Below are 24,127 nucleotides of genomic sequence, written 5' to 3'. Positions count from 1 at the left end.
TGTCAATTAAACATATATAAAAACAATGCCCACAACATATCTATGCTTCTCTGACCCATAACTCCTTCTTTGCATGGTCCACAAGTTCCCCATTTCTGCTTATGTAAATTGGAGTCCAACAACATCTGGAAGGCCAGAAGTCTCCCCACATCCATCTTACCTGATTAAGAAAGCTCATAATTTCCCCTTTGCTGGAATAGCAGTTAATTATAAATATAATTGACTGGGAACCATCTCGAGATGCTTGTGTGCAACTCTGGTGCTGAAACAAAGCAAAACCCAGTTCTAGCCCAGAATTCTGCTGCTCAGATGGTTCACCTCTCATCATTCTGTCCATGTGATGCCTCTCCTCAAACACCTACGTTGATTTCCCACCCACTTCTGCACTGGCACAAAGTCCTTATGCCTTAAAGCTCCCCACTGCTTTGGTCCCAATCTCTGCCCTCATATCCAGATATATTACTGTCCATGGCCATCACTGCTCCAAATCTAATCTCCCTCAGATACCTGAAAGTCTCCTTATACAGCCTCACCCTTCCTTATGGTGGCCTCCTACATGACAACTATATGACGGTGTGAAAATTGCCCCAGTAGAAAATTGTGATTTAGCACTAAACACCAGTGCAAAGTTAGAGTTAGTTCCAGAGTGGAAAGAGGGGAAATGCCAACATAAGGAAAGAGAAGGTAGGAAAGAAACCCACAAGCTTCTGATTACTAACCAAGGTTAGGCAAACAGACCACATTTAATCTGCAGCACAGCAATGAAAAGATGTATATGACCCAACCCCTTACTCTGATATCAAAGCATCAAGTTATGAAAAAGAAAGCAGTCAATTGACTAAGGGTTTCCTAACACAATTTAGTTCAGATTACAAAAGGCAGAAACATTAACAAGGAACAGTGGGGGAACAAAATGTAATCTAATTGTAAATGATTTTTCTGATTGATCACCTCCCTGTAGAACAAGCAGGAGAAAGGCCTTTGAAACTGGCTACATTCTTTGTTTCAGAAGAATTCCCACAACAGATGAAAGTGGTAATCCATAGTGTTCATTAATCTGCATTTAACAGAAGCTAGTTCTAATTAGATAAAGGAACAAGAAATCTAGAAATTGTCAGTTTTTTAACTTACATACATTAATTTATTTGCCTTATTTTGCTTTCATAATGCACCCAAACAAGTTCTCTTATCAACTGGGCAACAAAGGCTAATCATTAATGAGAAAACTTGAGCACTTTTTTGTCTGCTAGTAAATGTACAAAGAATGAACACCCTGGAAAGTAACCAACATTGAAATGGACTACATGGTAATTCTCTACATTACACTTCCCTCTTTGAATAACCCAACAAATTATTATTTCATTCTACAACAAGTTCTACAACAAATTATTTCATTCGACAAGTGCTACTTTTTAAAAAGTGTACTTAATTTGACATGAGTCCTGATCTCAGCCTTCATATAGAGACCTCTTACCAATTTATGAAACAGCTGGTGTTATTCAATAGTTATGCCTCAAAGTATTATTGCATGAGTAAGCAAACAAGAAAGCAAGCAGAATGATCAGGACGTTCAAATGGCTTGAGTTTCCACGCACTAGTTCAACTCATGCCCCCAAGTTTCACACCACCATCCTTGGGTGGCCAGATGCATTGCCAAGTAAATAAACCAAGTCCTGAAGCCTGACAAAGAAAAGCATTCTGCTCTTATAATTGCTAGACTTAGAAAGAAAAAGATCCAACAGCCCCCAACTGAGGATTTTCAGCAATATTCTCCAATATTTTTTCAGAACAAAGGTGGTCCCTGTTGTGAAGAGCACCATCTATTATAATAGTCATTTTCTTAATCTGAATTATCAAGACAGGCAAATGACAAAAGTCTATCCTGGTCTGTCACCATAATAAAGTTCATTCATTCATTCATTCACTCAAAAGTGCCCCAAACTTTTCTGACCAAAATGTTTAGTAATTAGTACTGTATCAGTAGGGGATATATGTCACCGAAACCCTGTGTTTCTGAGTAAATGCCAGTCCTCTCCATTTACTACTTTGAAACTGGTGTAGGTGATGGACTCTACAGGCAAACTAAAAAATTCTCAATGGCTTAAGATCTGGTTGGTGAGTCGCTTAAGGTCCATGCTTGCTAACATTAGGGAGAATTCTTTGAAGATGGTCCACCACTGGTTTTTAAACCGGGTCAGACTTGCTCACATTGTAAGATCTGGTCCCCCATTATGCTGGTGGGGTTGTAAGGTACAAGGCACATATTGGCATATATGGTGGGGGTACACAAGTTCTGGAAGCAGGTTGCAATGGAGACTGGTACAATTGTTAGCTTAGCATCCAAGGTGACCTTGCTATTTCTCTTATCCATTTTTGATGGTGCCAATGCTGGCCTTACTTCTCAATGATTAATTCTATATTTGTTGGTTGTCGCTTGTCTAGTGATCTCTCAAGGGTGAAAGGGTACATATTGTTATCCTAGGGACCTATGCTTTAAAAAAGTCATGCTCATTGCCCTTTCTAAAAAACTGACTCATAAAATATGTGCCACCAGGAGTGATGAGGACCCCCTCCGACTTTGCTTTTGCTTGGAGGCAGCTTGAGATTTATATGACCAAACTAGCCACTAAATATGAGTTTATTTGGCAACATTCAGGAATGTTTGGTAGAAATATGAACCTTGTCACGATGGAATATATTTTACGCCATTCATTCTTTTTAAAACCTTCTAAGATTATTATGAACATTATCCTTCTTTATCTTGCAATTTTATCCTTCCTGTTTTATGACTGCTTGCCACAGTTTGCCACAATCAGCCCTTTGGAACTTTCTTCTCTAATAGGACCACTTACTTTTAAGGAAAGAACGGTGCTGTGATGCTTTTATTGCAACGGTCAGTACATGGTATTTCGAATGCATATATTTTCATGCTACTAATGCTTAATTGTTTAAATAATATATATATATATATATATATATATATATATATATATATATATATATATATTAAATGTTCACTATTGTGCTTCATTTCAGAGTAATTATCCACAGTGTCATGTCAGAACATGGTTAGTTCCATATCATGTACTACTTGTAGATATTTATAGACCATGCAAATGTGTGCAGGGAGCAATTGTGTAAGGACCTGTAGAAGATCAGAATGCTTGATGTTTCTGAGCTGAAAGGTCAGGTTGAAGAGGAAAGAAGAAATGTATAAAAGAAAGGAAGGCAAACTGACAGATTATGCTTAATTAAAAGGAGAGTATAAGTAGCAGAGAAAGTCAAGTAGGAAACATCACAGTCACAAAAGCAAATGTGATTTCAGAAATTCCAAATCATAGCAACTCCCAATACAACCAATGGGTGAGGCTCATTAAAAGAGGTTAAAAATAGCTAACTAAAAACCTATCTGAATTAAGAGGATATGGAGCCATAAGCAATGAAAAAACAAAAGGGAAATGCCTAATGATGTTAACGGAAAACATTCACTGAGTAAAGATGAGAGTCTGGGTGTCTCAGAGTGTAGTGGAACCAGACATGGCTGATCATAACCCAAATGCACAAGCAGGGAAAGACTATGGCCAGTAAGGCTACAATTAAAGTTTCTCCAGGGCATTTGCCAAACATGAGGGGATTCTGAAAAAAGGCCAGTACCCAATCCTCTCATCATTTAATGATACATTTGAGTGCTATAGTAACAAAGGAAACGTCTCCCTCGCAAGGTTGTGGGCTCTCCTTCCTTGGAGGTTCTTAAAGCAGGGGTTGGATGGCCACCTGTCATGGATGCTTTAGCTGAGATTCCTGCATTGCAGGAGGCTGGACTAGATGACTCTCAGGATCCCTTCCAACTCTACAATTCTATGATTCTATGAAAGGAAACATAAGTGGGGGAGCTTTTTCAGCCCAACAATCAACACCCCCTCTCACACACAAGAAGAGAAGAAGAAGAGTTTGGACCTGATATCCCGCCTTTCACTCCCCTTCAGGAGTCTCAAAGCGGCTAACAATCTCCTTTCCCTTCCTCCCCCACAACAAACACTCTGTGAGGTGAGTGGGGCTGAGAGACTTCAGAGAAGTATGACTGGCCCAAGGTCACCCAGCAGCTGCATGTGGAGGAGCGGAGACACGAACCCGGTTCACCAGATTACGAGACTACCGCTCTTAACCACTACACCACACTGGCTCTCGGGGACCTTCTGGGGGGCCACATGCCAGTAATGTGTGGGGCCAGAAGCAAAAGTGGACCAGGCAATTTATTTAATCCTCATTTGCACAAGAAGCTATATTCCAGTCACACAAAACGCAGAAATTTCAACACACACACCACTTTCCACTGAGCACATTCCAGGAAGTCAAAAGGACTTTGTTTGTTTGTTTGTTCCAGGGGGGAGGGCTGGATGGGGAGGCCTGGAGATGTGGTCCTCAGCTGTGAGGTTTCCCACCTCAGTGTACAATGATTGATTTCACAGAGGCTTAGAATCTGGCACACAAAGACCCTTCTAACTGAACTAATAATGACCAAGCGCAAATTCAGCTGTACATGCATTGCAGATGACCACTGCTTGGAGGTCATGAAAGAGTTACATAGTAGAGCAGAAAAACTTAAACTTCAGCCTAACAGGTCCATATGCTTAGCATTAAGAAAGCAACGCTGGCTGAAGGGCAAACTATTACATGGCTGCCTTGCCTCAAGATCAATATCTTGCTTTCTTGCTGCCTTAGTGTAACATCCCCCCCCATCAAAAAGGACTAGAAAAGCAAAAGTAGCCACAAATGTGTGCATGAAAACACACACACTGCCTCCTCCGATCTCATACACATAGGCACACTCACGCAGTCTTTTGCTTGCTACCTTTGGGTCTGTGCATGAATCACGTGCAGAGCCGTAGGTCACTGCCACAGTTAACTGGAACATTAACTCTCAGAATACCACAGCAGGCTACTCAAGGCTCTCTTTGTCCTGTTACCACCCCCCACTGCACCCCCGCCCGCCTAACCCAGCCTCCGTTTAATTTAATCAAGATTTTTTGGATCTATGGCAATGCTTACTTGGCTGTTCCGCATTCCACTGAAAATTACAGCTGCAGCTTCAAAATATTTAGGGCACTAATAAAAAAGGCAAGTTAGATACGCTGTCAACATTTTATGGCCTAAATATAACATACCCTCTAAACGTAGTTAGAGAGTCCTGGGGAGAAGACACAGCTTGTTGCTTCAAAATAACTACTTTAAAAAATCAGCATGGTCTACTCTGTTGCTAAAAACTGAAGTCAAAATGATATTTTGTTCATTTTTCATGTATCAACAGGGAAATTAGGTAGTCCTTTTGCTACTTTTTTGTCCATACAATCAATATAGTTACAAGTTCTGAGTCGCTCTCTATCCAGACTTTAAAAGGCAGAAATACCAAGCCACCAACTACCAGTATAATCTATGGATTAGAGAGATTTTAGGGGTCCCCAGCAACAGTTATTTTGAATGCTTACACTATGGAAAATAAAAATTGAAATGCATTTTCATTCAAGAACCTCAATTGTCTCTTATTAGTATTTTCTAATAACTAAACTGAGCTACATTAAAATGCACCTAGAGAATAACTTTAGACATAAAAGTGTATTGGTGCAGAAAGTGCATTTTACATGGCAAACCAAGCATATGTGTATGGTCCGAAGGCTTCCTTCTAAAGCTAAGCAAGGGATATGGCAATGGGCCCCGGATGTGTGCTATGGCCGCATTTGAGGTAACGGTTTCACAATCACCCCTGTATAACCTCTCCTATTCCCTGGGATCCTGGCACTCTGTCAGACTCTGAAGGGGGGGGGCGGGTTTGACATCCCTTGTCGGCGGTTGCCCAGTCCCTTTGGTTTGGCCCCAAGGCTTCACGTGTTACCTGTTCCCACCTAATGTGCAGCACATAGTCCAAGTAGGGGTGTATAAACCCCCTATGCCTTGCGGGATATCTTTGGGGGAAGAAAAGGCTCAAGGAGCAAACCCTACACAAATCAGGTGTGGAGTCCTTAAGATGGTTAGATGGCACCTTGTATGACTCCTTCCAGAAACTCCTGCAGCCAAGCTGGTGCCTAACGTATTTCTCTTCTTTCCTTTGGACCACCATCAGGGAAGCTGAGGGGGGCGGGTCTCATTGTCTGGGCAGCCCTAGGCTTCCATATCCACTGCCCAGGCTTGCGTCCTGGGGAGGTCACTTTGGTGCTGCTAACATGGTACTTTGACTTTGCCCCCGGAGGTGTACTCCGTTGTCTCTCAAGATGGATGGATGGATGACGACGACAACAACAACAACAAATATCACAGCATTGGGAAGAATCTGCCATTGCTTTGGCAAGCGGACTGCCACTCACAGCCACATCCTCATTGCCAAGACAACTAGATGGTTACATCCCCATCCTCTGCGTGATCCTGCCTCAATTTCCTTTTGCCCCTGGCCACCAACTAGATTGTTACACACACACACCCCTTTGGCTGCAGCAGAGCCAGCCCTGCACACAGTACTGAGCTAGATGGGCCAATAGTTTCCTATGTTCCTGAGTCAGACTATCTATCCTATGTTCAGGCTAGAACAATGACTTGCAAGAGGGCCAGCAACATTTACCTATAGAGGCCTACCTGTAGAGGCTTGGTTTTTAAAGGCAACTACATAGCAATTAAGCAGCTGCAGTTTGTTCTAACCAATGAAGTAAAAGGGACTCTTTCACACTAACCGAGTGCCATTCCTAAATTTCACTACAATCTAGATTTTAATCTCGTATAATGGTGAGGTGCATTTCTCCTCAGTTATGACAAACTAGTTCACCTCCATTCTAGGTCAAAACAACACTACTGTATAATTCTTTGGCTCACAAATTTGGCTTCCAAATAACTCTTTCCTGTCATCTTAAATGCTGTCAAGTCTCAGTCATCAGATTCTCCGTGAAACTACCAATATTGCTTTGCCTTTCAAAATGAAATGGAAGCATGGATATAGCTTCAATAGATGCCCACTCTGCCAGCTGCCTGCAAAGGCCTGTGAAGTATTGGAAGTAATGCCCTATACTCCATCTTGCACAATTTCAGTGCCACTCATGACAGGTTCATGCACCCTACCTTCGTTGATGCTCTTTCTCAAACCCCTAGGAAAATATTATCTTGACATGGATGGCTGCAGGCACCGCAGCTGGATGACCAACCTGCCATCCTCAAGCTGCTCTTGCCCATTTCTTAGATGACCTGAATCTAATCCATTGCAAAGTCTGGCAAACACCAAGCAAAATGCTTTTAAAGTGATCAACATCAATTCTGTGAATAAATATAGGGAAGGTAAATGGAAATGCAGCATGGGCAGTTCATTTTCCACACTAAGAAGAGCTGATTCTAGCAACTCACCCAAACCACAGACAGGAATTATCTTTCCAGACTTTGAACTATAGCAAATCATTTAACGATATCCTTGAGTTGTACAGTGATTGGCCTGGAGCAAAACATCTTTATAAAATAATACCTAAAACTGATGTGGAGCACTGGAAACCATGTGAAAGACATGCTTAAATCATTTAAAAACACACCGAATAATTTCTCTACCCCAGATATCAGGAGTAGATTCAGACAACTGGGATCAATGCTTAAAATATGCCTGTTTTTAACTGCACTATGGGTGAGTGGGGGTGACCACACAGTTCCGGCTTAGCACATGGCTGAGAGGGCTACAGATGACCACTTCCTCATATAGCCCTAGGCACCTAGACTGCAAGTTTCAAAACAGTTAACTGTGGTTCCAAGACAATCTGATTACCCTCCTCCCAAGCCTGCAGTTCATTTCCAAACTACAATACTCCCTTGTTGGACTAGCAATCATATGGCTCCTAGCCATTGGAATCTTCATTTACTTAGATTGCAGCAATGACTCTTTTTTTAATAAAAAGCTCAACAATTGAACTATCTCCCAGTACTTAATTAGCAATTAGATACAGAGCCCGTTACCATGATCATAGGTTCTTCAAAACACAGATGTCAGACAGAAAAATGCTTATAATTGAGTTTCTGAAGGGCGCAGATTAAGTGACATCTAGGATCTCTCCAATTCAGAGAATTTAGAGTCTTAAATTTCTGGTCTCTTCACTTCTTATGCACTCGTTTAATGCAGTTCAGAACCTTTTCTGCCAATCTTATTTGTAGTCTTATAGAGCAAAAGGTCTGAATACAACCTTTTATGAGAATTATACCCTTTAGCAAGCCAATATTACAAAATTGTTTAATTGATCATTTGAAAATGTCTCCTGCATTTTATAGATTTTCACTTTTTATCAAATACAACACAAAACAGGATGAGCTACCAGCACCTTTCATGACCAAATTCCCCATAGCTCTACATAGCAAAGTTAGTACAAGAACTCAGAAGTTATGGGAAGGTGGTTTATCTGCATATCCTGTTCACAAATATGACTGAAGTGGATCATTGGATAGAGCTGACAAAGCGGTAAACTTTTGTGAATTAACAACAAGAGTAGATGTGAGTAAAAGGATCCATAAGAGAGGGGAAGCTTAAAAAAATATTGACTAAATAGATTTAATCAGTTCGGTTAATGTATTTACATATGGCAAAAAACCCTTCAAATTCTAAGTCTTTTATCATGAAATAATGTTACTGATGTCCAAAGGGGATCAAAGCAAAGAAGAATGGGGAAGCAATTCCAGACTAAATATTAGTTGTGGGGGGAATCCCTTATTTGTACAAGCATTTGGCTGGTGGAGCAAACAGCCCATGAAAGCTACAGTACTTCCTTGTCATTAGGAAGTTCCTTACCACCACCAAGGTGAGTGAAAGCATCCCTTGTCAACCATCCTTTGAACTAAAACTAAGAAAGCAGAAGGTGAAATTTAGCGTTATAAGTGGGGGGGGGGTGCGGCGGCTTGGAAGTATACAGAGCTGACCAAAAGGAAGATGTGCAAGTTTGATTATCCATCTTGTCATGAACAGACACCAAGTCATGAAAACTGCCCCACAGAAAGTCACAGAATCTTTCCTTGCTGCCAGTCGCTTGAGCAGGTAAGCAGTAAAAACTGTTCTCTGTTACGTTGCAACATTTAAGACAACAGTCTTTTCAAATGGAGCTCATGGAATAGCTGAAGTAGATGCACAGATTCCATGCAGACGTGCACCTGACCGTGCTGTCATGAACAGGATGCCTTCCTCTATTTCTGTCTTTTTTTCTTCACTCATTTTTTAGAGATAAGGAAGAGGGAGGAGAGAGGAGCAAGTGGTTCTCCAAGCAGCAATAAGAAAGTGGAAGTGAGAAAGAAGAACAGGACTCTAAAGTACAATTCCAGAGCTGCACACAATTCCTTAGTGGCAAAGGGGACAAGAGTTTAGAATGATATCCAGCAAGTACATCACAGCCTCACAGATTCTTGCAACCGCAAGAAAAGAAAACCTCCCAGTTGCCTTCTCACAATGAACTTAAGCCACTGGATGAGAATATAGAGGAAACCATGACATGGGAAGAAAGATTCTCCTGCCCTAGAAGACTCCAGCAAAGGAAATGGATGCAGAGAAAAGCACACTTAGGAGATTAGCTTAGTTTCCTCACAGATATATATAATATAGATCTGTATTTCTTGGCACTATCTCAACATTTACCTTTCACCTCAGCTGATAATATGCCTAAAGAGGCCAGTTGCACATAAAAATAAATTGCACAGAATCAAGAAGAAGGCTGTTTAAACATTTCAGTTCTCAGATTTCTCTTCTTGTTACTCTGAGCTGCAGTTAAGGAGCTAAAGGAACCAGAAGAAAATTTGTCTGTTCAGAAACTAGCCAGAACAGAAAAGCGGGGGGAGGGGAATGCTACATGGTTAGGTAATACAGATTTGTTAACCTCCGGAGTACATCATTTCTGTCTAGCAGGCAGACCCTATTTCATGTGCAAGACAAAATTCTTTAATGAGCTGAAATACGAACGCATAGCTTGCTGCTTCATGCCAAAAACTGCTACACACATAAGAGATTCATAAAACATGTCAAAATTGGTTTGACTCAGAGACATCTCTCTCTTCTATCGCAATTGGCAAGAAGTGGCAATGAAGGAGACTAAATTACAAGGGCCTCTTCCGTAAAAAGAGGCCATATGTGTAAATAACATCAGCAGGAGAAGATCTGGAAATCTTGCTAAAAATATGATGGTGTCGCCATGCAGAGAATTATGAGCGCACACAGAAACTTAAAGGAAAACAGAATAGTTAGAAGGGGGTAGGAATCCAAGGACTGGGCTCCTTTTCATAACACTGTTTTATCTGAAGATAATAAATTTAAACAGAAGAGAGTTAAAAAGGAGCACACTCAAAGCTCGAAATACAGAGGAATCAAAGATATGTACTGCACAAAGAGAAAAGCAAGAAATCAAAAGAAACCTGACAAAAGAAGAATGGAAGCAATATCAAAGCAACCTACCCTCCTGAGATTTGCAAGGAGAGGATCAGAACTCAACGTGAGCCAATGTGTAGGGCTCACACCTCAACTTCATTAGAATTCATACAGGGAAATGTAATATAATTAGTTATAGGCAAGGCAGAAACAATGTATTCTTCCCTAGAAGTGCCAATCTCTGCATTATTTTGACTAAGGCTTGCAATCCCCTCTCATCAGATTATTATTTCTATTTGAAAGCAAAGCCTTTGTTGTTTTTCTTAAAGTGCTATAGATTCCACAGTTTTGGAACGGCGCAATTTTCATGGAATGTGGTCACTGCTACGGAACGGAACAGCATCCACAGATTTATGTAGAATCCCCTTAAAAAGAAGAGCATGTATCCTAAGAGAACTTTGAGTCAGCCTGCTTGTTCAGGCATATGGTGCTGTCTCTCCTGGGGCTGAATACATGGCAGCCAATGCTTGAATGCTCCCACACCCAACCCAACCCCCCCCCCCGCTCCCTCCTCCTTCCCTTAGAGAGCTAACTGAAGCAAGAAGGGCTTGTAACCTAGCCTTCTCCCTTATATGCTAAGGCTTCTATGCTTCTTTATTTATTTATTTTCTTTCACATGTGGGAACATGGTTCCAGAGGGGTTGTAGAATCACAAAATAGTAGAAATGTACGACCAGTGCTGTTCTTAGCAGAGCCAAATAATGCTGGTCCAGTTTATTTTTGCATGTGCCCCCACCCCCTGCACAATACTGAGCTGAGATATTCACATACCCATGCAAAGAGCTATTTCTCCTCCCTTTACTGCAAGCCACAATTAAACCTGGAAATCTCTAACCATAGATTCCCATTTCACTTGAACCAGTTTCAGAACCGTGGTAAACTAGAGGCACCCTTTGCTCATGAGCCATGACAAAAGGGATCTGTTCGCAAGGCTCGTGCGCATCTTGCCTTAATAAGCTGAGCTACGACAGTCCGAAATGGCCCTATATTTTCACACAACCAATTTGATAAAACAATACCAGTCTGCGTTGCAAGCAAAGGCCAATTCTGTAGTCAGAATTAAACAAAAACAAATAGATTCTCATAGGACTGGGATATGATGCTCCCAAACCAGGAATTCCTGAAGTGGCAGATTCCGACTGCTAAACATCAAGGGTGGTAAATCATGTTCCACTGCCTGATGCGAAAAGGGAAAGGCCACCCTGCTCTGTCGCTACCACCTAGCTGCTCCTTACACCTCTGCACATCTACATTTGCCACTGGCGGATAAGCGCCATTGCCATCAGCGCTGATTTCTGACAAGATGGTGCCAATTTGGGGTGAGATCTCACCCAAAAGTGACATGATCTTGCCAAAACTTGGCGCCAATGGAGGTGGTGCTTCTCCGTCGCTGACGGAAATGGTGGGGCAGGTAGGTCGCCAGTGTGAGTGCTACCTGGGGGGGGGGCTCCTGGTGCCTAAGGCAGTGGTCTCAGCCTCCCTAATGGCTGGCCCAGCTCTGTTAAACATTATGGGGCTTATGTACAACCCACATATAGTGAGAAACTTGTTTTTCAAGAAGAAGAAGAGTTTGGATTTGATATCCCGCTTTATCACTACCCTAAGGAGTCTCAAAGTGGCTAACAATCTCCTTTTCCCTTCCTCCCCCACAACAAACACTCTGTGAGGTGAGTGAGGCTGAGAGACTTCAGGGAAGTATGACTGGCCCAGGGTCACCCAGCAGCTGCATGTGGAGGAACAGGGAAGCAAACCCGGTTCACCAGATTACGAGTCCACCGCTCTTAACCAGTACACCACACTGGCTCTCAGCGTGCAGGTACTTCAACACAAAGTACAGTGGTACCTCTGGTTACGTACTTAATTCGTTCCGGAGGTCCGTTCTTAACCTGAAACTGTTCTTAACCTGAAGGACCACTTTACCTAATGGGGCCTTCCACTGCCGCCGCACTGCCACTGCACAATTTCTGTTCTCATCCTGAAGCAAAGTTCTTAACCCGAGGTACTATTTCTGGGTTAGCGGAGTCTGTAACCTGAAGCGTATGTAACCTGAAGCGTATGCAACCCGAGATACCACTGTACCTGCAAATCTTTGGGTTGTCTCCAGCCAAGTAATTTTGTAAGTAGAACAACTTCCACTTACACAACGGAACTTCTGCCAGAGCAGATTTTGGGATATGTGAGGGTGGATGCAAGTTTTGTTGCAGAAGTCATTCCACTCACACAGTGACTTAGTTGACTTCAGCCTGTTGCTCCTTGGCATTTAAATCCACCCCATTTTCTTATTCCCTTGTTGCATGAAGTGGTTCCAGAATCACTTCCATCTTGAATGCCCCCCAAAATATTGCTGCTTGTAGCCACTCAGCAAGCATTTTAAGGAGAGGCCTTGGGAGGGCACTAAAGCCCCCCTAGCAGCCGGTCAGAAATGTTAGCAACACACCCGTATCTCAGACACCACTCAAACCGTTGGCTTTGGCAGCAAACCTGACTTCCCTTATCAGCAAAGATACCTTTGAAGTGGTTGGCAGGCTTCCATCCACTGCTTAAACAAATGAGACCCTTCCTCGTATCACAGCCCTGAAAAGGATCTCTTCATCGTGAGATAGGAAGAGAAAAAACTTAATTAGATTAAGTCAGACCATATTGCAGGCTTCTTGCAACAGCAGCAGAACTTGACAGCCCAGGCTGAGAACGACAGACATCTGAAAAGCTTCAAAAAAAACCCCAAATATAAATTGCTTCTAGAAGTTTGGAAGTTAATCATATTACAGACAAACATGCCAGAGCCTGACAGGCAGCATGCCTGCACCATCCTTGTAAGACCTTCCCTTCAAAACAAGAAGAATCTTGCAGGAAGAGACAAGAGGATTTGTTGTGGCCTGCACATTTCTCACTGGAGGGCTGGGCTACCTACTTCCACACATTTCACAGAAAAGTCACAGCTGCTTTTTGCTGTGAAGTGCATAAAAAGGCAGGACCCTTCTTTATGGGATCTGTTGCGATGTCAGGATTCACAGACAATAGCTGTGACAGGATGCATCTTCCAGGCTCTGAGAAAATGACCACAGGCTGTGACTGTGCCTCACGCAGACCTTATCACAGCTACACAGGCCTATGTAGCCAGAAGGGTAGATTATAGTGGCAGGCTTCTCTTCTAACTATCCTTGAAAGGGGGCTTTGCTCCAGCGGGTGCAGAATGCAGCAGCTCATCTCTCGAGTGAAACGCGCCTTTGCAATTTGTCACAACCCAGCTTCAATTCCAGCATTTTGTGCATCTGGAAACTATCCCCAAATGAATCAGAATGAGCTTTTCGAATCTGGTAAGCTAGATACAGTGACCAGCCTTCTCCCTTCCAGGATATGTCATTTTTGTCCCCATTTGGGAAATACCTTCTTATGCATGCATCTTTAATTGCACATGGACATTACTTTATATGAAAGCGTGCTATTTATTAAATTTATATGCTGCCTCTCTGCCCAAAAGAGTCCCCACAGCAAGCACATCTGTGATGAAACAATACAATTAAAAGTAACATAAAAATTCAGCAGGTGTAGACTGTTTTCCGTTAAAGCAGTGTAACAAAAGCACCTGGTCAAATGTAAACAGGCACTGAGTTGTAAACTGGTTTCATGTAAATGGGAGCAGATGCTGTCACACTAAAGCAGTAACTCATATCATAAATGCATGTTTCTCCCCCTTGCTTTCTGCAGATCCACTGCTGGAGGGACTTCTCTTGTGCACATTGCCTATAAATTACAGTTGTACCTTCGATCCCGAACGCCTTGGTACTCAGACATTTTGGCATTCAACGCCGCAAACCCGGAAGTGAGTGTTCCAGTTTGTGAACGTTCTTTGGAACCCGAACGTCTGATGGGGCTTCCGCGGCTTCTGATTGGCTGCAGGAGCTTCCTGCAGCCAATCGGAAGCTGTGTTTTGGTTTCCGAACATTTTGGACGTTGAACGGACTTCCGGAACGGATTCCGTTTGACTTCCAAGGTACAGGCTTCCTCCTACGGGGTGGGGGTGGGATTGGAATTCTTGCAAAGCCATGCTCCCCCGCCCCCGCCCCCATTTTACAGGCAGTGTGTGCAGTGCCAGATTTAGCTTGATGAGACCCTAAGCTACTGAAGGTAATGGGGCCCTTTATATGTGATATTTAAGGGAGCAGGCTAGCAGGCGGGGCCCATTACTTACATAATAGGAGCCTACACAACACAAAACACTGTTGCTGTATGTAGGTTTTATTTTGTTTTTTATCTTATATTTTGGAAATGTACATCCAGGTTTTTTTTCTTTAATTTTTTGGGGGGCCCCCAAGAGAGTGGGGCCCTAAGCTATAGCTTGTTTAGCTTATATGTAAATCCATCACTAAGTGTGTGTGAGTCCTTCCAGCAGCGGATCTGCATTTTTGCAGAACTGTTGCTGGAGGAACTCCTCACACGTGATGCCTTCTTTCTCCTCCTCCCCTTCCCCACCCTAGGGCAGAAAGAACCACTTCCCCAACCCCATCCCTTAAATGACCAACGTTAGAGATTTAAAAGTCATTTGTGCACTATCGTATGAATAGTTATGGACAGGTAGGTAACTGCACCCATCTGCAGAATTTGGCCTGTGAGGCCGATCCTGTTAAGGATCTGGCCCATGAACCCAAAAAAGTTTCTCATCCCTGCATTAAGGGATTTATATACCAATTGTAACACCCTGAACAATTCCCGGTAGCAAACTAGAACTAGTGCAGATCACTGGGCGCAGTTGTAATATGCTGACAGACTTTCACTCCTGTCAGCAATCATGCTGCAGCATTTTACACGAACTGCAGCTTCCAAATTAAGCGTGAGTTAAGCACCATATTGTAGTAATCCGCTTTGGAAGGTACCAATGCCTGAATCACTGTGGTCAAGCTGTCCCAGTCCAGGAATAGTCAAAAGCCTGGTAAGTGAAAGGCACTCCTAGCCATTGAGGCCACTTGGGTTTCCAGGGACAATGCTGAATCCTGCAGCACCCCCAGGCTGCTCCTTCAGAGGGAGTGCAGTCCCGTCCGGAAGAGGCAACCAGCTAATTTCTGGGACCCAAGAGCCACTTGCCCACAGAGGACAGCTAATTTTCGCCTTGTGCGACATGCATCTTGATATTTTTCTTCACCTTGGATTGCTCTTAGATCACTGAATCATAGAGTTCGAAGGGACCATGAGGGGCATCTAGTCCAACCCCCTGCAATGCAGGAATCTTTTGCCCAAGGTCTGGCTCAAATCCACAACCCTGAGATTGTCTCATGCTCTACCAACTGAGCTAACTTTTGGAAATCATTCATGCGTTAGGGCACAGATACCCGTAACACTGAAAATTGTGATCAGTTGACTTCTGCAAATAGCCCCTAGGGAAACAATTAAAATACTTTATTTGCAGCCACACTCACCCAGTGGCTGCAAAAGCATGGATCTCTTGTTTAACAAAAATTACAAATATCAACATTGTTTATGTGCTGGATTTGAAGTACACAATCTTGCAACAACAACAAAATGAAGTTGGAGCAAATTGCAATTTAATGTCTAGTCCATTTGCAAAACAGCTGGAAATCAACTATCTTATTTCCCTTGAATAATATCTGAAGGGGTTATTTTTTTAAATAACAGCTGCTTTCAGACATTTAGATGGCATGTAGCAAGTACAATTATACATACTAAATGAAGCACTTAGAAATGGTGCGGTACCTACAGTGCTGCTTTCTTTCATAATTCTACATTTAGACACTGGCTATTTGCTGGTTAACAAATCTGCCCCTTAAGCGCTTTGATATTTGGGCTTTATCAGTAGTCTTGTGCTAGTTCACACTTGTCAGGTTGATTGGGATGCAGGAAATTGAGAGAGCTTTCCAGCAAAGAGCACAATCACCAGTGGCTCTGGGTTCAGTCACAAACTATTTCCATTCCGCATATCACATGTCAGTCTGAGAAAGGTTCCCCAGGAGGGACTGGTGCAAAGAATTATGTGCTAGTGACACATAGCAAGCGTAAAGAGAGTTAAGAGAAGAAACTATCCTGGCATTTGACCAACTTGGCAGACCTGTTATCTGGATACTAGATTCTAACAAGTAACAGCTCCTGTCTTTGCAAAACCTGAGGCAAAACAACAGAGCTCTGCTTGTGGAAAACAAACCAAGATATATTTTTTTACGTGCCATTTAAAATCATGTTATCTATATTAATTTTCTATTCCCATAGAATTCCCATAGAATTCATTATTGTACTTTTTCTTAGCAATGTAACTATTAGCTTCCTCCCAGTCCACCATTTCATGCTTTATAAAAAAAAATAGTAGGAGAGGGAGGGTAATTCAATTTTCCCTACTAGACCTAATTTAGTAGGGAGGGCCTAGACCAGCCTTCTCCAACTTGATACCGTCCAGATTTTTTTTTTAAACTACTGTTCCCATTGTCCCTGACCACTGGCCAGGCTAGCCAGAGCTGCTGGGAGTTGGAATGCAACAACGTATGAGCAGCGCCCATTAGGGAAGGCTGTCCTAGAATGTGCAGTGCAGGGCAACCTATACAGAAGCCTCTGGCAGGTTGCAAAGGTGCAAATTGGTGGCATCATGAGCCACTGCAAAGCAGCCCCAACACCGCCCAACCTCACAGCACAGTTCAGAAGTAGCTGTTCAGAAGTAACTGGACCTCATCTCCTTAGCTTCTGCACCATGATGACCAAAAGAGCATTCAATAGCATGTTGCCACTATTGCCAGAAAAAAGTGCACAAGCTCTATGCAGATTTTTCAATACAGTCATACCTCGAGTTGAATGTGCTTCAGGTTGAGTGCATTTGAGTTGCGCTCCGCGGCAACCCGGAAGTAACGGAGTGTGTTACTTCCGGGTTTCGCCGCTCGCGCATGCGCAGATGCTCAAAATGACGTCACGCGCATGTGCAGAAGCAGCGAGATGTGACCCGCGCACGCGCAGACACACTGTCGTATCTTGCGTTCCGTTCGGGATGCGAACAGGGCTCTGGAACGGATCCCGTTCGCATCCTGAGGTACCACTCTAGAGAAGATTTAAGCAAAGACTTAATCCCAAGAAAGCATGCACTGGATTGTAGCCTGAGTCACTCATTTTTCCATACAATATGTACTTCAGTCAAACCTCGGATCCTGAACACCTCCGTTTCAGAACGTTTGAGCTCCTGAACACTGAAAACCCAGAATTAAATGTCCTGGTTTTCGAATGTTTTTCGGAAGCCGAACATTCAACGCGGCTTCTGCTGAGTGCAGGAAATTCCTGCAACCAATCGAAAGCCGTGCCTCAGTTGCCGAACATTTCAGAAGCCGAACAGGCTTCCGGAACACATTATGTTCAACAACTGAGGTTTGACTGTAATTAATAGGAGTGTAGCCAAAGAATGCCATTTTACTTTGAATGGCAGCTACACAGTTAAAACTACAGAAGTCTTTGTGTAGGCAAAGTTAAAGAAATATCCCAACTCTTGATTTATTTGCTACTTTTTTATTTTAGCTATCCTCCAAGATGCTCAAGGTGGCAAACATCATTCTCTCAAGTGAGGCTAAGAGATAATGACTGCTCCAATATCACCTAGTCAATTGATGTAGAGTTTTGAACCCAGGTCTCCCTGGTCCTGGTAAAGCGCTCTTAACCCAGGGATGGGGGTCAAGGGATAATGGGAGTTGAGTCCAACAACATCTGGAGAGCCACAGGTTCTCCATCCCTGCTCTAACCAACAATGCACATGGGTATCTGATCACCAAATTACAGTGAAATTAACCAAGTGGGGGTGGGGACAATGCTTCCAGCCAAGCGACTGTGTTATATTAGAACACTTTCCCAAAGAAATCCTTTGTGCTTGCCAGCCAGCCGATTTGTTTTTCATGTTGTCCTCAAGAGTATAATGTAGAAACATTACTTATCCTCTACGAAGATTAAGGGAAACTAAAGGGTCCCTGTTACTCAATAATCCCTTCTAAGTACTTAATCAATGATAATTTAATTAGCAAAAAGTTTCAGAAGGTCAAATAAAGCTGTTACTTTCACATTACTTGGAAACAAATGGTACTGCCACCTCTGCTTCAGGAGCACCACACAAATACAGGCATTTTAGAGTGTAAAATGAACACATAGGCCTGAAGGGTGCTAGACATACCCTTAAACATTCCTGATAGGATTATAGGGCAATGCAATGCCTTTAAGTATCCTCTGCTACTAGGGTTTTTGAATAATTATGCTATCTGTAATTTCCCCCCCTGTATTTGTTTATTGTTATTTTAGTTCTTTTTTCTGGTTAGCCAGCTTCAACTTTTTAGAAAAGGCAGGATGTGCATGTTTAAACCAAAAAAATAAAGAAGTATCAGGTAATGCACATACCCATAGGCAGTGACTTCATAAAAGCTTGTTATCACTATTAAACTTTTCCAGATGGTTTAAAAAGGGGGGGTAATTGGACACGATCCCATGCATGCCAACCCTGATCTAGAGGCTGCCACACCATACCTAGCCATATTTAATAAATGCAAGGGATAATCCATTTAATTCCCTTTTTTATCTTTTAAAATGAAGCAATGATAAGGGGAAGAGGTAGTTTTGGAGAAGTCTGTATCCCTGCTCAGCGCCCTGCTTTGTAAAAAGCTATTTCACCACTGCCATGATCACATTTTATAGAAAAGGAGCACTCTGCCTGATTATAAAACATGTATAATAGTCACAGAGAGGTCCTGGCCTCAAAGTATTGCCTACTGGGTGCAATAGGATCACTCTGAAAGCCACTTGCATTTGAGAAGCACAGCAGGACACCAATGGAAGAAATTACACTATTGTAATCTTGATTCTCTTGTGCTAGGAAGCTGCTGTTAGGGTAACCCTTGCTCACTTAGGATTCTGCCAGGACAAGTATCTCAAAATGCTTGGGTCCTAAACCATTTGGGTCTTTAAAAAGATCAAAACCAGCACTTTGAATTGAGCCCAGAAGCTAATTAGTAATTCAATGAAAAACATGTTTGACCTATGTGCCCAAATCAACAGCCAGTTAGCTTCATACTGGATCAACTATAATTTCCAACCAGTCTTTAGACGCAGCTCCACATACAGCACATAACAGTAATCTAATTCAGATGCAACAAGGGGACAACTTCACTTGTGTTATGTCACCAAAAGCCATCTCTGAAGCTATGAAATAATGCATGTAGCAATAAAAGCATTACCTTTTTGAAAAGTCGCCCAGAATCCTCACTGACTTGAACAAACCGAGGGATGATGTTGTTCAGGTAGATGTCACTTAAGGTGGTGTGGTCCCTGCTCTCCCGCTTCACCTGGTTTAAAAGGAGGTTCCAGCAATTGACAGGTGAAAGAACATTCTGATCCTTCCTGCAGGAAAAGCAGAACCAAAATGTTATTTTTATCCTTGTCTTTTTCCATATAAGAGGCAAAGGTGATGCAATACAATATACTGAACTTTTCTTAGGTACCATTGTATAGTAGTAATGTACATGTACTATGAAACATTGAAGTTTTCAAAATGCAAAAATTGAGGCAGTTATCAGGAATTAAAGCACAACTTTTACAACAATTTACAATTCCAGTAGCTGGAAACTATGGGAGGGGAGATTGCTTTTGTGCTCATGTTGTGATCCCTGGCTTCTCACAGGCATCTGGACGGCCAATGTAAGTAAAAAATACTGGACTAGATGGGCCATTGGCCTGATCCAGCAGGCTATTTGTATGTTCTTATGTACACAACCTGCTGCTGCCATGAGTGCTGGAAGGAAGACCGCTCCCTGCTGCAAGGCCCATCTTCACCTGGCCTAGGGGGCGGAACCCAGACTCACTCTGAGCAGCTAAAAGCTTCCTGGGAGTCCACTGGGACATTGCTAGAACAACTCTTGGGTTGGGGCAACTGGCTAAAATGTTTTAAAAGTTTTAAACAGTTCTAATTTTGGTTCTTCTGTTTCATTTTTGTTGGGTTGTTGATGGTTAAATGTTTAGTTGGAGTCGGCAGTTACTTTAATTTGGGTATAACTGTAAACTGTTGTTATTGTTATTTTAATTGTTATTGGTTTTTATTGATGTATTGGTTTGTTTGTTGATTGTATAAGATATCTTGTTTTGTAATGTTTGGTGTTTTGCTGTTTTCTATGTTGTAAGCCGCCCAGAGTGGCTAGGGAAACTCAGCCTGATGGGCGGAAGATATAGAGATATAGATGATAGATATAGATAGATGATAGATAGATAGATAGATACAGATAGATACAGATATAAAACTTATTTAAAGACTATTGTTCTTTGTTATTTATACATAATTTTTCACCAGAAAGGTCTTAAATTAGTTCCTAGTGATGATAAAACCCAAGCTAAGATTGCACTGTAAGCCACTAAACCCTGCAAAATTAAGCCAAATAAGATAAAAATACAATAAAATTTAAAATATTGTTTCATTCTGTTTCAGAATGATCATCTTCAGGGTGAAGTATCACTAAAGCTCCTGATGGCTTTGCTAGCAGTCTCTTTCCACCGATCTGTACAAACCAGATTTCAACAAGATCATATCCGTAAATCAACCCTAGTAGAGAAATATTAGATGACATGCTGAGAGAAAGCTACAGGTCTGCTACTTGAGGACCTTGTGAACTGTAGCCTTCCAGAAACTGAATGTTCACTATAAGGGAACAGAAAGCAGGGCGGTAACTTTCTCAGAACAATGACCACAATCACTTCTCCTCGGAGCAGCCACGAGGCGCATCTCACGACAGGATGTTTAACAAATGCTCACTAACTCACCATTTATCCTTACAGCAAAGTATTGATAAAAATAACAGGGCTTTTAAATATAACACACACTGGCTGTATAAATAAACAACTTCCCTGGGCTCTCTTAGGACACTATGATTCTTTTTCTTTGAAAGGAGAATGGCTGCACAGCACCTTACAATAATCTATACCGAATTTTTCAAAAACAACAGCTATAACATTGAAATAGACTTACATAGTGTCAAAACCTCTTGCTCTATTCTCCTGTAATGTGTTCTCCTCATTGCTACGGCCTCCAAAAAAATCTTAGCAGAAAAGAACACAAATAAAGATTAGGACCAAACTGCGGGAGGCAGTGGAAGACAGGAGTGCCTGGCGTGCTCTGGTCCATGGGGCCAAGAAGAGTCGGACACGACTAAACGACTAAACAACAACAACAACAACAACAATAACAACAACAACAACTCACTTATCTGGGAGGAAGAAGAAGAAGAGGAGTTTGGATTTGATATCCCGTTTTATCACTCCCCTTCAGGAGTCTCAAAGCGGCTAACATTCTCCTTTCCCTTTTCCCCCTCACAACAAACACTCTGTGAGGTGAGTGAGGCTGAGAGACTTCAGAGAAGTGTGACTAGCCCAAGGTCACCCAGCAGCTGCATGTGGAGGAGCAGGGAATCGAACCCGGTTCACCAGATTACGAGTCCACCGCTCTTAACCACTACACCACACTGGCTCTTAGACACTAGGTCAAGACCCTTTTTAATTTTCAGTTACAAAAATTAAATGACGACAGAGTGGGGAATAAGTCCAATCCTCTCCCATTTGCTGTCACTTATTAGTGAGACAACCACAGTCGTAGTGGGGATCTGATTCAGAACATGGGGTTTTTTGGCCAAAAGTCCATAGTCAACCCTGGCATCCATGGATTATCAGAGGTGCAATTCACAGCAGAGGTCAAGCAGCAGCCAGGGGTGAATGCTGTCTATAATGGAGACCAGTGATATCTTCTCCCCAAGGTGCTTAAGACAAAATCAAACGCAAGACTGTGCATGTTCTATGTTCCTCTCGCCCATCAAAATTCTGCACAAATGAAGCCTCAGTTCATTGATGGGGTTGCATTATGCAAACTTAGTAAGTGTACATATATATATATCTTGCAACATTTTCTTTCTTTCTTTCAAGAGAAGTTTTTCCATCCACTCTCTATAATAATATATTATATTCTCTCTGCATGATTATCTTGTCACCTCTGACTTGCCTTTTCTCTAAACCAGGGGTGGCCAACTCCCAAGAGACTGCGATCTACTCAGAGAGTTAAAAACTGGCAGTGATCTACCCCCTTTTATGGGGTTCAGCTCAAAGTTGCTGAGCTTTTTTTTAGGAAGGGGGAAGGCTCAATTTTGGGGGCCAGGCCAAAAATGTTGAGCTTTTTTAGGGGAGCCAAACTTGTTGAGCTTATTTGGGGGGAGACAGTGATCTACCAGTGATCTACCACAAACATCCAGTGATCTACTGGTAGATCACGATCTACCTCTTGGACGTGCCTGCTCTAAACTAAAAAGTCCCAAATGTTGAAACCTTTCCTCACACAGGGAAGTTGTTCCACCCCCTTAATCATTTGGGGGCTCTAGTCCTGTCCCTTGGAAAGGCCCAAGGCAGGCCCGGGCAGCCCAGTCATTCAAGGTCTTCTGTGCCACCATAAGGGCGAAAAACTCACTATTCTAAAATTAAAGCAGAGGTTTGAAAGATGCCATTTTATGCATGCACAGCAAATGTGTAGAAAACATATGACCCTGTAAGTAGGCAAAGAAAAATGGGTAGGGAGAACTCAGTGTAAAAAGCAGGAGGAAGGATGCAAACATTCATGAGGGTAAAGGAGTAGCTAGACTGTAGACAACAGGGATGAAGGGCTGCTAAAAGTAAAAAAAGGAGCAAATGGGGACTGGGATGCAGGGCACATCAGGGGACTCTGTAGCAGACTTGGAATAATCCAGGGATTAAGGGGATATTTGTAGTGCTGAAAGAACAGCCTCTGCTTTTGGATTCGTTCAGCAACTATAAGCAGGTGTTATAAAAATCACTGAGAATACAGGATCTTTACTGGATTATTCCAAGGCAGCTACAAGAAGTAGTTCAAGGCAATTATTTTTTTCCAAAGGGTTATCTGAATGGTATGATCATCTCAGTTTTAAGTCTGTTTGGGGTTTAAATGTCTGTGCAAGGAGATAATTTTTTGTACACAAATGAGTTTGCTTTACTATCCAGAGAACCAGAACATACTTAGGATAATGTGCAATAGAAAGAGATTTTGATAAACCTATTAATATGCTTTCTTATTGTTAGAATTCTTATATTCAAACTTATCTTATTATTTCCTTAGTAAAGCAGAAACCTAGAATTAGCCATGATTTTGTAAATAATTAAGTTGGAATCATAGAACTGTAGCATTCGAAGGGATCACAAGGGTCTTTTAGTCCAACTTCCTGCAATGCAGGAATCTCAACTAGATCATACATGACAGATGGCCATCCAACCTCTGCTTAAACAATAAGCCACCTTTAGTTCTGCTTTATACTCTGAATTTATTTTCCCTTCTAGAAAGCGAAAAACAAAAGAACATCTCTCAGGAGGCTGTGGGCAGTTGTGAGAAAAAAATCCATGTAGGCTGTTGAAGAATAAAATCTTTATTTTTTTCAGCATCCTTGAGACCTCATTTTGGATGCGCTTCAGTTTTTACATTTCTCCTTCTCTTTCTTGAAAACCAACACATAAGCAGTGGGGTCACCACAGATGTAACTGTGAACTATGGGTTTAAGGCAGAAGTAGGCAAACTAAGGCCCAGATCCGGCCCAATCGCCTTCTAAATGCAGCCTGCGGACAGGAATCAGCATGTTTTTACATGAGTAGAATGTGTGCTTTTATTTAAAATGCATCGCTGGGTTATTTGCGTTCATATTTTTTTTCAAAATATAG

At 42.2% G+C, this 24,127-nt stretch overlaps 1 protein-coding gene across 5 annotated transcripts in view; it reads right to left on the bottom strand.

The window, feature by feature from the left end:
- The window catches only part of SRGAP2 (SLIT-ROBO Rho GTPase activating protein 2), a 204,421-nt gene that overhangs the window by 87,992 nt on the left and 92,302 nt on the right, over positions 1-24,127 (bottom strand). For all 5 annotated transcript variants that reach the window (XM_053393341.1, XM_053393343.1, XM_053393345.1 and 2 more), the window contains one exon: positions 19,612-19,774. In XM_053393341.1, the coding sequence (XP_053249316.1) occupies positions 19,612-19,774 (163 nt within the window). The remainder of the gene's footprint in view (positions 1-19,611; positions 19,775-24,127) is intronic.

The sequence above is a fragment of the Podarcis raffonei genome, chromosome 6 (assembly GCF_027172205.1).
Source record: "Podarcis raffonei isolate rPodRaf1 chromosome 6, rPodRaf1.pri, whole genome shotgun sequence".
In the NCBI taxonomy this organism is placed as follows: domain Eukaryota; kingdom Metazoa; phylum Chordata; class Lepidosauria; order Squamata; family Lacertidae; genus Podarcis; species Podarcis raffonei.
This window is presented reverse-complemented; position numbering and strand designations above follow the sequence as displayed.